General features: G+C 46.6%; 2 protein-coding genes across 3 annotated transcripts in view; one reads left to right on the plus strand and one right to left on the minus strand.

Annotated features, from left to right (window-relative positions):
• LOC143766335 (uncharacterized) overlaps window positions 1–16713 on the minus strand; it is a 569027-nt gene that overhangs the window by 32900 nt on the left and 519414 nt on the right. For both annotated transcript variants that reach the window (XM_077253933.1, XM_077253932.1), the window contains exon 1: window positions 14958–15743. In XM_077253933.1, coding sequence (XP_077110048.1) covers window positions 14958–15014 — 57 coding nt within the window. In that variant the 5' untranslated portion in view covers window positions 15015–15743. Of the gene's footprint in view, window positions 1–14957 lie in introns of those variants that run through there.
• Window positions 1346–5080, plus strand: LOC143767059 (uncharacterized). Its single transcript, XM_077255080.1, has 5 exons — window positions 1346–1393; window positions 2353–2421; window positions 2627–2805; window positions 2938–3040; window positions 5012–5080. Exons 1-5 carry the CDS (start codon window positions 1346–1348, stop codon window positions 5078–5080), a joined length of 468 nt encoding a protein of 155 aa, XP_077111195.1.

Genomic DNA, 16713 nt, shown 5'->3' on the forward strand with positions numbered 1-16713 from the left:
TCGGGCACATGACATTTTTTAATCGCTTTTTATTCCGATTTTTGGGAGGCGGAATGAACAAAAACCAGCAATTCCTGAAATTCTTTTAGGGGGGGCGTTTATAGCATTCCATGTGTGGTAAAATTGATAAAGCAGCTTTATTCTTCAGGTCAGTATGATTACAGCGATACCTCATTTATATATTTTTTTATGTTTTGGCGCTTTTACACAATAAAAACTTTTATATAAAAAATAATTGTTTTTGCATCACTTTATTCTGAGAGCTATAACATTTTTATTTTTCTGCTGATGATGCTGTATGGCGGCTTTTTTTTTTGCGTGACAAGATGACATTTTCAGCGGTACCATGGTTATTTATATCCGTCTTTTTGATCGCGTGTTATTCCACTTTTTGTTCGCCTGTATGATGATAAAGCGTTGTTTTTTGCCTTGTTTTTTTTTTTTTTTTTTACGGTGTTCACTGAAGGGACATCACTGTATTAGATCAGATCGTTGATCTGACAGTGTGCATAGCACTCTGTCAGATCAACGATCTGACAGGAAGGTTAGGTGGCTTTCCGGTGCCTGCTCTCAGCAGTTATCAGCAGGCGCCGGCTAGCCAGGTCATTCCATGACCCGGAAGGAGTCCCCGGATCCAAGATGGCTGCGGGATCTCATCGCGTTGCTCTGGTGGGAGAGTGCAGGGAGCCCCCGTCCCTGCGCGATCCCCCTCTATGCCGCTGTCACTACTGACAGCGGCATCAGAGGGGTTAAATGCCCGCGATCGGCGCTAGCGCCGATCGTGGGCATTGCTGCAGGGTGTCAGCTGTCATATACAGCTGACTTCCGCACCCGATCACCGCGGCGCTCAGCGCGAAACCGCGGTGATCGGTGCGCCGTACTAGTACTGCAGCTGGCACAAATGCAGTGCCGGCAGCGCAGTACTAGTACGGCGCATGTCGCGAAGGGGTTAAGGGTATGAAAATTAAAATTTTGAAAATTGCAACATTGTCAAACTTTTTGCCAAATTTCAATTTTTTTCACAAATAACACAAGTCATATCGAAAATTTTTTACCACTAACATGAAGTACAATATGTCATGACAAAACAATCTCAGAATCACCGGGATCCGTTGAAGCGTCCAGAGTTATTACCTCATAAAGGGACAGTGGTCATTAACGTGCAAGCCACCTTCGTGGGTAAAGGGGTTAAGGGCGGTGAGGGGAAGGTGTCGGAGCTGGCACAGAGCCCCCCAAATCACAGGCCCCATAGAGGATGCATGATCAGCCACCACTGATGATAATAATAACCCAAAGTAAAAGAAAAGATGCATGAAAAAATATATAAGATAAACAGTCAGTTATAATGATATCCATCTATCCTACACCCCCTGAAGATTCCTGGACCATCATTGTAATACATCATTGTAAATACACACCTGTACTTTGTATCTCCCCCACCTCATTGTAGATTGTAAGCTCTCACGAGCAGGGGCGTCTTATTTTGCTTTAATTATTGTATTGTTAAAGGGAACCTGTCACCCCCAAAATTGTATATGAGATAAGACCACCGCCATCAGGGGCTTATCTACAATATTCTGTAATGCTGCAGATAAGACCCCGATGTAACCTGAAAGATGAGAAATAAAGGTTAGGCCGGTTTCACATTTGCGCTTGTGTCCGCAGCGTTTCTTCCGCAACTATCCGCATGCGTTGTGTATTCCTATATTTAACATTAGGGACGCATGCGTATGTGATCGGTTGCTTTTTGCTGCGTTTGACAATGCATGCGTCGTTTCGTCATCTGCGGTTTGGCGCGGAAATGCTACATGTAGTAATTTTTAGAGGCGTCAATTTGCCACCTGGAAACATATGCGATCAATTGCGTAAGGAATGCGAAAAAAAAACGCATTGCTGTCTATGTGAACGCATGCGTTCACATAGACAGCAATGCGTTTTCTTGCGTTCGTGAACGCATGCGTTGCACCAGAGAAAAACATGTCTAGACACTGATAAGCCACCCCCCACATACAAGGTGATAAAGGGAGGGAGTGGACATTTGCAGGTCACTACTCAGCAGACAGCCAAGCAGAGCAGACAGACCACAGCACCTTGGAGCAAACAAGCCTCTGAACAATGTGAGTATATCCTAGCCAATGCCTTTATTTTCTATTTTCTGTCTCTACATGTCCTAATTTCTTTCATTTCTTTCTTTCTGCATGCATCAGAATGTCTTTTTCTTCTGATGAGGAGCAACGTCCTGGGCCTCCTGAAGCCGAACATGTCAGTGAAGTGAGTACTCAACTCCTCAGATTGGTAAGTATTCACTGTCACATCTACACATATGGCAATTTTTGTTTTTCATTTTTTTAGAGCACTTCTACTGTGGCAGAGACTGGGCAGGAGCAGCGGAGTCACGGTCGGGTGGCAAGGCGGCAGCGTGTACGTATACAAGGCTGACAGTTTACTGTATCCTCACTTTAGTATTCTTGAATTTTCCTTTCTTTACATTCCTATTTCTTTACATTTTTCTTCTGGAATCCTTTTGTATCTTGACTTTCCTTATTCATGCCATTTCTCAGCCTCTGTTTTCCTTCTTTTCCTTATGTTAATGTATCCAACATTAATGTCTTTATTTAATTTTTAGGTTCCAGAAAGGGATGAAGACCTCATAGAAAATGACCTCCTCATCTCCCTGGTCCAGGAGCGAGTCCCGTTGTGGGACACCTGGGTTCCACAGCACTCGGACAACGTGACGATGCGGCGCCTATGGAATGAGGTGGGATGGCTGGGACAACGCCCCGACTTGGGTCCGAAATGCATTTGGTAAGTATTGCAATGCAGTGTGAAGCAGCAGAGACCTTGGCCGTGCTCACACAACTGTGTGTGATGAGAGAAACTCATGTGAGCACGGCCAAAAGTCCATTGTCTGACCATTATGTTTTGTTTTTTCAACAGTGGCCAGAGTCAAAACATGTTGGCATTCGATGAAGGACCGCTTCAACAAGGACCTACGTCAAGAGAGCCGTGTTCCCGGTGGTTCAGGAACAAGGATCAGAAAGTACAAATGCGTTCTGGCATTTTTAAGACCGGTCCTTGCCCAGAGAATGTAAGTATTTCTCCCGTGCATTAGGTTCTGTTGTATTGCCATAATCTGTGTGTTTCTATTCCACAGGAGTTGGCGTCTGGTTAATTTGTGGTATTAATTTTTTTTTTTCATTTTTTCATAGCACATGGAGCAGCACTGTTGGCCCAGGTTCTGGAGCGGTCCTTCATCAGACAGCCACGGACCCGTCCCAGCCATCCAGCAGCGCTGCAGCAAGTGGGCCTTCCACACAAACTGGAGACCAGGAAGCTGCTCCATCAGGTCTTCCCCTTTCCCAGTCCTCTGCCACTGCCCCTTTTTTTTGGGGCTCCTCCCGGCAGCGGCAGAGGGCATTGGACAGGTCCCTCATGCCCGAGTTTTTGCACTTGAGCTTGGTTTTTCACAAAGGACTCAAGGCTTTGGGTGATCGAATGGATACTTCCCTTAGCCACATGAATACACGTATCCAGGAGGTCATCAAAAGCCTTGACCAAGTAAAAGCCGACCTCCAGAGGCCAGCACATCATTTTTTTAACCAAATTGAGCAGGGCATGTCAAAACACCTAACTCCTGATCTCCAGCTGAGTATCATGCAGGCCTGCAATGCTGCTTACGTGCAGGCTATGCAGCAGAGTTGGTATTTTCAGCAGACAGTGGCGGCATATCCAACTGTGCCTTTACTGTCACGATTAACCTCAATGCCGACCTCTGCTGCATACCACTGTATGGCCACCTCTATTCCCAGCACTGCCGGACACCAGTACAGCACCACCACCATGCCGAGTGCTGTTGGACAGCCCACCGCCACCACGACAACCGCTGCTCCTGCTTGGACCTCCTCCACTGACACCACGATGCAGCAGGACCCAGGCATGGCCTTCCGTACCGCCACCACCACGATGCAGCAGGACCCTGGCATGGCCTTCCGCTCTACGAGCACTATGGACTCTGGCATGGCTGCTGCACGCTCTACGAGCACTATGGACTCTGGCATGGCTGGACGCTCTATGAGCACTATGGACTCTGGCAAGGCTGCACGCTCTACGAGCACTATGGACTCTGGCATGGCTGCACGCTCTACAAGCACTATGGACTCTGGCATGGCTGCACGCTCTATGAGCACTATGGACTCTGGCACAGTGCAGCTGGATCCTGACAGGTCACCCAACACGACCATGCCACGACATATGAGCCCACCGAGGCTTCCCAGAACCCGGCAACCCCAGAAAGGAAAAAAAAAAAAAACAGCGGACTCTTAGTATTCCTCCCCCTTCACCTCCCAGTGTGTCTGTAATGTCAGGTTTGTCTCACCCTTCCAGTGCGTCTCAAGCCTCTCATGTGTCAAGCCCTATCCCCGAACTACCAGACCCCACAAGTTTCATTGCCCCTTCTCCTGCCACCTCTGCGTCATCCACAGTTAGCCAGGTCTCACAGCTCCACACCCCCCGTTTACATCACTCTACCCCAAGCAGGCACAGTAAATAAAAATTTTGTGTATAACAAAATAAATATTATTGTTTTTTGCCTCCAATTATGTGTGGTTTACTTGTGTATTTCGCCGCCGTCAACACACACCGTGCGCCGAACACTTAATTTTTTGGCCACATCATAGCTACAATAGTTAGCAAATAAAAGACTGCAGCTTTGTGTGTCTTTAGTATAGAGATATGAGGTGGGCCAAAAAATTAATACTTGTATTATCTCCATAATCTCTTCCTTCTGCTTAGTCTGTAAACTAGTGTTGCAGAGTGAAGAGAAAATGGCGGAAATAAAATGCAGAACTATACTCAACAGGTCAGGTGTCCACAAACTCATTAGTTAGGACACCTGACCTGGTGAGTGGAGAACTGCCTTGTATAACCTCCATTTTCTCTTCTGTGTACGTAATCTATTACACACAAAATGAAGGGATGATGATTTTGCCTTTTTTTTTTTTGTATATTTCAGTGCAGCTTTGGGTCTGAAAGAGACGGAGATAACTGCTTGTTTTATAGTGTTGGATACCAGTGTATTTAATAGGATTCGTTCAAAGGGTAAGGAGGTGGAGGACTTTATAGCAGAAGATACATATATGTTGTAATGAGTATAAAAATAATGTCATTAAATGTTAAAGGCATGAATTCCCCTAGTAAAAGGAGCATGGTTTGGTCAGAGGTGTTAAAATCACAAGCAGAAATAATTTGTTTACAGGAGACACATCTGCTTGAAATAGATAATGGGAGATTTCATCATAATCAGTTTCCACATATTTTTTTTTCTAATAATACGGTTAAAAAATGTGGGGTCTGTATTATAATTAAACACACAGTGGCATGTGAAGTGTTACAGACATATGTAGACTCAGAAGGGAGATTTTTGATTTTGTCCTGTACTTTAAATGGGATATTACATACATTAGCGACAATATATGCACCGAACAGAGGCCAAGGAAAATTCATTAGAAAGGTATTTAAAAAAATACAGGTGCAGCGCCCCAGAGTCCTGGTCGTTGGAGTACTGTGGCTCCGCCACTAAGGGGAGCCATGGTGCGTTCGATGGCACTGAAGGAGTTCCTCCAATCAGGTATCACAGACACCAATATGTTTCACAGCTGGGCCTCCGGGGGGAGCTAAGGGTGCTATTCATTAGGCCACTCCCCACCATAGTGGGTAAACTGGGGGTCAGGCAGGAAGTTAGAGAGAACGCTGACTGGATTGAACGAAGCAACACCTAGTGAGGTGGACTAGAGTTCTGCATGGATAGAAACGTAAGAAAGTAATAATGAAGGTGAGGATAGAAGGTAAACCCTGCGTCCCCATAGAAAGTTAGTTCGTTACTAAGGACAGAAAGTAGACCCGTAGGGGTTAGTGAGTGAGTCCTTATAGGAGCCAGGCAGAGTGGGCTCCATGTTCTCAAACTGAAAGGAATGTTATGTCTATACTATGTATAGTAGAGAAAGGCAGTAGGCCCTGGCTGAACGGGGCGGTCCTGTAAAAGAAAGGAGAGGCAGTAGGTCTGGTGCCATAGGGACAGGCGGTCCTGCAGGTTCAAAAGTAGGAGAATGAAGAGTTACCTTGCCCTGTAATGTGATTATAGGAAGGCCTTTGATAAACTAAGAGTGTATGTTTCTTAAAGGCAATGTTAATTTATTGTTCCAGCATTTGCACTTAGTAGAATACCCGGTTGGGTAATGAGAGTAAATTGTAGCCTGTTGCTATGATATTTGATTATGTTTTGTAACGTTAAAGTGTCCTCACCTCCCATAAAGGGAAGCCTGTTCAAGTATGCTTATTGTTTTGCACTCAACAAATTTGTATGTCTTTTTGCTAACCTGTATTGTTGTTTTCTTCCCAGTCCCGGAGTACTGTGTTTAACCAGGGGGGAGTGCAGCGCCCCAGAGTCCTGGTCGTTGCAGTACTGTGGCTCCGCCACTAAGGGGAGCCATGGTGCGTTCGATGGCACTGAAGGAGTTCCTCCAATCAGGTATCACAGACACCAATATGTTTCACAGCTGGGCCTCCGGGGGGAGCTAAGGGTGCTATTCATTAGGCCACTCCCCACCATAGTGGGTAAACTGGGGGTCAGGCAGGAAGTTAGAGAGAACGCTGACTGGATTGAACGAAGCAACACCTAGTGAGAGAGGGTGTTGTGGAGGAAGAGACAGTAGGGTCTCTGCCAGGGGTGGGACCCTGGCAGAGGCTTGGCATTGGAAAGAACGTAACGGGACCGTGCCTGCTCAGCATAGCGGCGGTGCCCAAGAAAGGACTAGAAGCGAGATAGATTGTGCTGAGTGAGAAACGAGATCAAGCAGACGGAGAATACCAGCAGGGGTTTTGTTGAAAGAGGCAGCACCTTGCTGAGGCGCATTACCGGTGGCCGGAACGCCAAGGGAGTGGAATAATATACAGCTTTAAGCCATACTCCAAACAGCGGCAGGACAGTCAGTCTCAGGCGGGCTGTCTACCACATATCACCTATGAAGTCTTGGGGGGCAATTGCGGGAGAGGGGCGTCTCTAGGGTCCCGGAAGAACTCCAGGCCTACCTGACAAACGGGTGCCGTTCCAACCTGAATACCAGGGAGGGACGGAATAAGAGAGGAACATCTAATCGAGTTGTGAGGGAACTTAAGAAACAGACACAACAGTTGTGGGGTACTTTCCGTGAGCACAGCAGGGAAGGACTACAACACACAGCGCTAAGAAGGAAGGCACTGATTTCCACCTGTGAAGAGAACTCTGGAGGTGCCATTGGACCGGCCGGACTTGCGCAGCCTGGTGGGCCAGATTCCGGACTGAGGACCAAGAGATCTCCAGTAAAGAGGTAAAGAGACTGCAACCTGGTGTCCTCGTTATTTACCGCGACCTGCACCCCACAACTGCACCGCTACACCACCGTTAACAGCACCTATTTCACCGGACGTCCCCCCCACTGACGGACAGGGCCACGGACCGGGTCTAGCCACCGTGACAACCCCAGGACTGAGACCTAGAGGCCCGGCTCCGGGTACCCCTCGGCCCTGCGGCGGTGTGGGGGCGCTCCGCACAGGCGGTTGGAAAAGGAGGTAAAATAGTGTGTGGGGATTTTAATCTTCCTATGAGCAGAGAGATGGACAGTTCTCGAGGGGGAGTGCGGAGTCGAGGGGAGTTGAGATCATTAGCTCTCGAATTTCATTATCATGATTATTGGAGATATGTCCAAGCATCAGAAAGAGATTATACTTTTTTCTCCCACCGACACCACACATACAGCAGAATAGATTATTTCCTGGTAGATGATAACATTTTATTAAGGAGTATGGAAGCAAAGATTGGTCTGATAACATGGTCGGATCACGCCCCCATATATCTTAAGATTTCATTGTCTTATCAACATACGCCCATATTTAGGTGGCGCATGAATGAGGAAATACTCCTGAATGAAAAGGTATCTTCGATAGTAGGTTCTGCAGTAAGGGAATATTTTGATAAAAATGACAATGGGGAGATCAATGATGAAACCTTGTGGATGGCACATAAAGCGGTTATAAGGGGGTGTTATTACAACAAGCGTCTATCCTGAAACAAGGAAAGGAGAAGGAAAAAAGAGAACTTTTGGGCAGATTGCAAACCTTAGAATCTATCAACAAGAAGGTGGTTACCCCTCCAATCACTACTGAAATATTTTCAATCAGATTTAAATTGCGAGATTCAATGCTGTTTGCGCATGCGCATAACATGCGTAAATTAAAAATGAAGTGGTATTCCGCTGGGGACAAAGGGGGGGTCCTCCTTGCTCGAAGAATAAAAAAAAGAGAGATAAAGAATAGGATTGAATATATTTTGAAGTCAGATGGGTCTCATGTGAGAAACCCTATGGGAATAGCTGAGGAATTTGTTAAATATTACACAAAGCTGTATAATCTGGGGAGTGACCCGGGGATCCTACAACCCTCAGCGCAGGGAATAAAAAATTATCTTAGATCCGTGAATCTCCCTAAGATTTCAGATGAGCAATTGAGCTATCTGAATGCCCCCTTTACAAAAGAAGAGATTATTTCGACCATAAAACAATCTAAGAGGGCTAGCGCGCCTGGGCCGGATGGATTTCCTAATTATTATTATCAAACTTTTCAGGAGGAGCTAGTTCCTTTCTTATTGAGAATATTTTTGAGGTGGAAGGACGAGGGGTCAATCGCTAAAGTCAACTTGGAGGCTACCATTGTCACTTTACCGAAACCCGGTAAAACACCCATAACCCCAGAAAATTTTAGACCTATAGCTCTCTTGAACACCGATATAAAAATTTTTACCAAAATGTTAGCCTCTCGTTTAAATCAGATTATTCCAGATCTGGTCTCACCAGACCAGGTAGGGTTTGTGAGGGGTAGAGAGGCGAAAGATGGAATACGCCGAATGATAGATCTAGTTCGGATTGCGGAGCTGTCTGGCCTCCCCAGTGCATTCCTGTCATTGGACGCAGAGAAGGCCTTTGACAGGGTGCACTGGGGATATGTCCGGGCAGTTCTGGAAAAATTTGGGTTGGAAGGATCAATTCTCGCAGCTATTTTAGCCATATATGCGGCCCCTTCGGCAAGAGTGTGGACGGCGGGTGCTCTATCGGAACCTTTTTATATAACAAACGGGACGCGACAGGGCTGCCCCCTGTCCCCAATAATCTTTGTTCTATGTATGGAACCACTGGCGGAAAGGATTAGGATCTCGCCTTTAATTTCAGGGGTAATGGTAGGGAAGGAAGCTCATAAAATAAGTCTTTATGCGGATGATATTATTATCTCTTGTTTGAATATTAAACAGTCCTTATCGACAGTCTTAGAGGAGCTGAAGGAATTCAGTGAGATATCATTTTATAAATTAAACCTGAATAAATCATCAATTCTTCCAGTGGCAATGTCAATAGAGTCCATACAAGATATGAAGAAATTATTTTCATTTCAGTGGTTAAAAGAAGGAATTCCCTATTTAGGGATAATGTTGACAACTACAGATCAGATAATAAAAGTAAACTTTACAAATCTACATACACAAATTAAAATTTTATTAGAAGATATGCATAAAATCACCACTTCCTGGGTAGCCCGTATTAATGCTTTCAAAATGATAGCCTTACCAAAGATTTTGTATTATTTTAGGACCCTCCCCCTAAATATACCAAAAAAATATATTCATGATTTACAACTACTAGTTAGTAAATACATATGGGCACATAAGAAACCATGCGTAGCAAGGGCGTCACTATATCTACCTATGGAAGTAGGGGGGATGGGCGTCCCGGATGTAATGGCATATCATAGAGCCTCAATATTAGTGGGTTTAAAAGAATGGTGGCAGATGAATGGAAACCACAGATGGATGCAGATAGAAAAATGTTATTCTAGACGGGGTTCCACGCGTCTGGCGCTAGAAACAGAGTTAATTCAAATGGGACCCACCTCCCCCTTATTGCCAACAATGCAGGCGGCAATCCGGTTATGGAGATTGTTAATACCCTCGCTGCTAGGGATACCATGTGAAACATTGTCAATATATGCCATTGAGCCCCATATTCCTTATTTAAACCTCCAACAATGGCGAGGGGCGGGTATACAAACTTTAGCAGACATAATGGAAATCACTGGAGTTATCCCTTTTGATCAATTAGCCAATAAATATACCGGAATACGAAAATATTTTTATCAGAATTTACAAATTAGGAATTTTTTAAATAAAATTGTAAAAGCGAGATATTCTGGCACTATGGGAGAGGGAAAGATGGGAAAACTCATAGTAACATCAGGTCCAACTATAAAAGGAATATCAGGGTTTTATAGAGCTTTAATTAACCCAGTTGAAGAGATTAAATTGCCTTATATGGAAAAATGGGAACTAGAGTTAGGGGAGGTATTAGAATTAAAACTATGGGGAAATAGCATAAAGGAGGTTAAGAGAGTGTCATCCTGTATAAATCACGTGGAACAATTAAAGAAGACTCAAATGAGATGGTATCTATGCCCAGAGAGAATTGCAAAATTTAATCCGCAATCCTCCCATTTATGTTGGCGAGGATGTGGACAAGTAGGCAACCAGAGACATATCTGGTACTCGTGCCCGAGGCTTCTATCCTTTTGGGGCAGTGTGTTGAAGCTGATTATGAAGATTTCAGGGGTAACGGCACAAATTACACCCTCAATGGTGATTTTACACATTGGTTTGGAAATATTTCCTAAACAAATTAGAGGGTTGATATCACATATACTGATAGCAGCTCGAATATTGTTGGCTAGAAAATGGAAGGAGACCTTTCCTCCAACCCTAAAAAAGCTGACCGAAAAGCTGAATGTGAATTGTAAATATGAATTAATGTTGTCTCAGTCTCGCACTAGGAGAAAAAAGGTAGCAAAGATTTGGCAAACCTGGACAGCGAGTAAATACCATTTGTCCTAAAACAGTTGTTATAATATATATATAGAGAGAGAGAGAGAGAGAGAATTTTTTTTTTTTGTGTTGTAATTATAATTTGTATTGGAATATTTTATGTTTGTGTTGTTATGTGTTATCTTGGAAAATAAAATAAACATTTAAAGGAAAAAAAAAAAAAGGGATGATGGCGGTCATACACGGCATATCTATGCTCACCTGCACGTGTCAGAAATACTGAATTCATGAGGCTGTTATATGTGCATCATGAATTCATTATTTCTGACACCTGACTTGATGACTATAGATCTCTTTAGTGTGACAGTCATTGTCTCTTCATTGTCTGTGTCCAATGGATACTGCAGAACAGAATCCGGACGCAATGACGTTAACAACCTTTAAAACAACATGGCTGCCGTCACATTAACATTATGTGATCAGTATTTTATATCAGTATGTGTAAGTCAAAACAAGGATTGGAACAATTAGAGGACAATTATAATAATAACATATCTAGCACCTCAACTATTATCACCCACTCCTGGTTTTAGATTACAAATACTGATATGAAATACAGACCAAATACAGCTAGTGTGGGGACAGCCTTGGTTTGTAGAGGACATAGGAGACACGGTCAAGACACCAAAAAATAAAGTTTATTAACGAGAAATATTAGTAACATTTTAAAAAATAACTGGTACAGATAAAATTCCAACAGGACATTTACACAACATTGTCCTGCCATGACACACGCCCAATATCTGAATCAAAAAAGGCAGCAAATTAAATCCGCATGTGGCCAACTTCAGCTGTTGACCGCAGCGGGTGATATTGGTAATCGGGCGATATTGGTAATCGGGCAGTGGGTGTGCAACTGGTTCATCCAGTTCAATGTTGGGCCACTCCTTAGCCATTATGTAATTGTGCAGAACCACACAGGCTTTGACCACCTCGTCGACTGTCTTCATTTTTAGATTAATGGCTGATGCAAGAATGCGCCATTTTGAGCCTAGAATGCCAAAGGTACACTTTACTGTTCTTCGTGTCCTGGTCAGTCTGTAGTTAAAAATCCTTTTAGTGTGGTTCAAGTCCCGACTGGAATATGGCTTCAGTAGGTTTTCACACATCTGAAAGGCCTCATCACCAACCATAACAAATGGCATTGGTGGACCTTGAGTGTTGAGGAGCGGTTGTGGAAAATTAAAATTTTTGCCATACACACGGCGGCCCATATCAGAGTTCTACTAAGTCTGGGAATCGTTCCCATGGCCAAAAGCTCCAATGTCCACAACGATGAAGCGACAGTCGGCATCGGCTATTGCCATGAGCACAACAGAAAAATAATTTGAAGTACTCCGATCCTGTTCTGGCTGGTTTGATAATGCGAATGTGCTTTCCATCCACCGCTCCTAAACAGTTGGGGAAATCGCACACACTCCAGAATATTTCCGCAATTTCAATCCACATGTCCAAGGTGGGTAGGGGTATAAACTCATCCTGGAGTACATTCCACAAAGCCCGGCAGGTGTCTGCAACTATTCCGGACAGGGTGGATATTCCAAGCCGGTATTGGAAGTGGAGGGATGATAAACTCTCTCCGGTTGCCAGAAATCTGGAAGAAAAAAAAATAAAAAAAATTGCAATCTATTCTATTTATGGTGTTGTTATGCTAAAGACAGAAAGGAAAATACCAAAAAAATACATGTCAGAACACCCAAAATTTGCACTGCCATTGGTTTAGATTTGTTACGTACCTTAATGTAACCAGCAGACGTTCCTCTGGTGGAATCGCTCTACGGATCTGGGTGTCCTGTCTCCGTATGGCTCCTTGGACACGAGCAAGCAAATCCCGGAACGAGTCTTGCGACATCCTTGTATATTCCGGAAATTTGTCCGGGTTAGCATTAAACTCGCCATACTGCGTGTGATAGGCTCCACGGCTCTCACGTAGTTCAATAATGGGGTGCCTCCAAAAACGCCTACGCCGTCTCCTTCTCCATCTTTCGCGATTTCTGTCTTGCTCCCAAGCAAATGCACAGACAAGAAACAGCTTGATGCTTAAATCTAGGTTGAAATAAAAGCTCTCCATGCGAAGATCCATTATGACACAGGATACAGGAGCAAAATCTGAAGATTTCAGCTGTTCAAGGGTCTATATAAGATATCCCATAATACACGCCCTCTGTAATCCCATTGGCGGTGTCTGGTTATCTAGATTTTTCTCCTTGAAAATTTGTCACCATGCGCACCAAAAACGCAAACGCAGGAAAAACGCATTGAGAAGCGTGCAAACGCGGCATTTTCTAACCACATGCGTTCCCGCATGCGTCTAAAAACGCCGCGTTTGGACGTGTTTCTATGCGTTTTTTCCTGCACTTGCGAATGCGGATTAAACGCTGCGGATTCTAACGCAAATGTGAAACTAGCCTTATATTATACTCACCCAGGGGCGATCCCGCTGCGGTCCGGGTCCCATGGGCGTCGCGGTCCGTGTCCGGCGCCTCCTAGCTTCTTACGATGATGTCCTCTTCTTGTCTTCATGCTGCACCTTCGGCGTAGGCGTACTTTGACCTGTTGAGGGCAGAGCAAAGTACTGCAGTGCGAAGGCGTGGGCCTCTCTGACCTTTCCCGGCACCTGCGCACTGCAGTACTTTGCTCTGCCCTCAACAGGTCAAAGTACGCCTACGCCGAAGCTGCGCCAAGAAGACAAGAAGAGGTCGTCATCGGATGAAGCTAGGAGGCGCCGGACATGGACCCATGGGACCCGGACTGCAGCAGGACCGCCCCTGGGTGAGTATAATATAACCTTTATTTCTCATCTTTCAGGTTGCATCGGGGCTTATCGACAGCATTCTGTAATGCTGTAGATAAGCCCCTGATGCCGGTGGCCTTAGCTCTTATACGATTTTGGGGGTGACAGAGTCCCTTTAACATTGTTACTTATGACTGTTGTGTTTGACACAGTTAAACTGCAAAGTGCTGCGGACTATGTTGGCGCTATATAAATAAAGATTATTATTATTATTATTAATGCTAAAAAGGCGATCTGGTCTGTTGGGAATAAATCCACGACGTTCAGGAGGATCCTCCAATGAGCTCTTCCTCCAAATGGTTTGTTAACTAATTCAATTCCCTCAATTTTACATGAGGTTATATCTCCATGGTGTTTTAATGAAGATCATTGGAGGAAACTGCTGAACCGCGAGTCACGGTGAATGTAAGTCCTATATTACATCACCACAACCATTCACTGACGCCCCTGATCATGTGACCCCTGATTCCTCCCCTCCTGTGACCTCATCACAGGTCCTGTGCCCACAGAGCAGCCATATCTGTGGAGTGGGCTCTGCAGGTGGAGGGATGTGATGTGGAGAGCCCCCATTACTGACGCATTAATACTAGAAATATACTGCACAGAGGATATCGCAGCCAATTCCCACAAGAAGAATCCTGGAAACACAGAATTAGAAATGATTCTTTCTCTGCAGTTTCTATAGGACTTAATACATTCTCGATTCCGGAGAGTAATAGAAATACGGCAGAAAACAGGAAGAAAGTTCAGAGAAGAAGCTTCATAGAAAGACATTGAAGTTACAGACGGCATTTAACCCTTTGGGATTCCAGCACTTTACCGAGTAAATCCCATCAGAACTGTAGCAGGTAAAGACCCCAATACCCACAGTTGTACCTTCTAATTGGGGGAAACTATCCCCTCTAATAATCCTCGGACAGTTCTGACAAACACGGAAAAGTGCCCCTTTATGGAGGTGACAGAAAGTCTGTTTAGTCCCTTTAGCTCCATAGTATCAGCTCTAATCCAATGGTGAGAGAGCGATTTACCCTGAAGAGTCACAGATTGTGGGGTTGTTATAAAATGTTATTTTTAGGGGTCTGTGTTGCCACATTATAAGAATCACAATGGTTTTGATCTTTTTCTGCTGATAGATACTTACCACCCTATGTACCCTGTAACATCCCTCCCGGCATCACTGCATGGCTTCGCATCTCCCATCTTACTCACCACTTCGGGCCATGCTGTGAGTTCTGTTCTCTGCCTGCTCCATGCTGTGGACCTCATGTCCTTGCGGCATACTTCCTGGCTGTATGCTTAGGGTGGCGGCGCCGGTACTTCCTGAGTCTTATAGAGACAGTGTGCACACTCCTAATTTGTCCCCAGCCTATTGCCAAGAGGTATCGGGTATTTAAGGAATCTCCACCTATAGGGAGATGCCTGAGCAACAAACTGTCTGCTTTCTGCTACTGAGTTCCCAGGTCCTGTCCTGTTACTGCTTTGGCTTCTGCCACCCTGGAGGTTGTATACCCAGGCCTGTTCCTGTTTCCTGTGTGTCCTGTTTCTGCCACCCTGGGCGCTGTATACCCAGGCCTGAATCCTTTATCCTGAACTTGTTCCCGTGTCCATCCTTGTCTGTACTAAGTCCGTTTCCTATACCTGCTTGTATCCCTGTGTCTGCTCCCACTCTGCACCCTGCAGCTCTGCTCTGCTCCCGTTCCGCACCCTGCGACTCTGCTCTGCTCCTATTCCACATCCTGTGGCCCTGCTTTGCTTCCACTCCGCACCCTGCGGCTCTGCTCCTGTTCCACATCCTGTGGCTCTGCTCTGCTCCTCCACTGCACCCTGTGGCTCTGCTCCTATTCCGCACCCTGCAACTCTGCTCTGCTCCCGTTTCGCATCCTGCAGCTCTGCTCCCGTTCCGCACCCTGCAGCTCTGCCCTGCTCCCGTTCCGCACCCTGCAGCTCTGCTCCCGTTCCGCACCCTGCAGCTCTGCTCCCGTTCCGCATCCTGCAGCTCTGCTCCCGTTCCGCACCCTGCAGCTCTGCCCTGCTCCCGTTCCGCACCCTGCAGCTCTGCCCTGCTCCCGTTCCGCACCCTGCAGCTCTGCCCTGCTCCCGTTCCGCACCCTGCAGCTCTGCCCTGCTCCCGTTCCGCACCCTGCAGCTCTGCCCTGCTCCCGTTCCGCACCCTGCAGCTCTGCCCTGCTCCCGTTCCGCACCCTGCAGCTCTGCCCTGCTCCCGTTCCGCACCCTGCAGCTCTGCCCTGCTCCCGTTCCGCACCCTGCAGCTCTGCCCTGCTCCCGTTCCGCACCCTGCAGCTCTGCCCTGCTCCCGTTCCGCACCCTGCAGCTCTGCCCTGCTCCCGTTCCGCACCCTGCGTCTCTGCTCCCGTTCTGCACCCTGCGTCTCTGCTCCCGTTCCGCACCCTGCGTCTCTGCTCCCGTTCCGCACCCTGCGTCTCTGCTCCCGTTCCGCACCCTGCGTCTCTGCTCCCGTTCCGCACCCTGCGTCTCTGCTCCCGTTCCGCACCCTGCGTCTCTGCTCCCGTTCCGCACCCTGCGACTCTGCTCTGCTCCTATTCCACATCCTGTGGCCCTGCTTTGCTTCCACTCCGCACCCTGCGGCTCTGCTCCTGTTCCACATCCTGTGGCTCTGCTCTGCTCCTCCACTGCACCCTGTGGCTCTGCTCCTATTCCGCACCCTGCAACTCTGCTCTGCTCGCGTTCCGCATCCTGCAGCTCTGCTCCCGTTCCGCACCCTGCAGCTCTGCCCTGCTCCCGTTCCGCACCCTGCTGCTCTGCTCCCGTTCCGCATCCTGCAGCTCTGCTCCCGTTCCGCATCCTGCAGCTCTGCTCCCGTTCCGCACCCTGCAGCTCTGCCCTGCTCCCGTTCCGCACCCTGCAGCTCTGCCCTGCTCCCGTTCCGCACCCTGCAGCTCTGCCCTGCTCCCGTTCCGCACCCTGCAGCTCTGCCCTGCTCCCG

The sequence above is a fragment of the Ranitomeya variabilis genome, chromosome 4 (genome assembly GCF_051348905.1).
Source record: "Ranitomeya variabilis isolate aRanVar5 chromosome 4, aRanVar5.hap1, whole genome shotgun sequence".
NCBI classification, from domain to species: domain Eukaryota; kingdom Metazoa; phylum Chordata; class Amphibia; order Anura; family Dendrobatidae; genus Ranitomeya; species Ranitomeya variabilis.

Excerpts from the sequence above, each read along its gene's own strand:
- LOC143767059 (XM_077255080.1), top strand. The coding sequence starts at position 1,346 with ATGATATCCATCTATCCTACACCCCCTGAAGATTCCTGGACCATCATT. Across the intron at positions 2,422-2,626 it reads GGGTGGCAAGGCGGCAGCGT|GTTCCAGAAAGGGATGAAGA; the intron begins GTACGTATACAA and ends TTTAATTTTTAG. Across the intron at positions 2,806-2,937 it reads TTGGGTCCGAAATGCATTTG|TGGCCAGAGTCAAAACATGT; the intron begins GTAAGTATTGCA and ends TTTTTTCAACAG.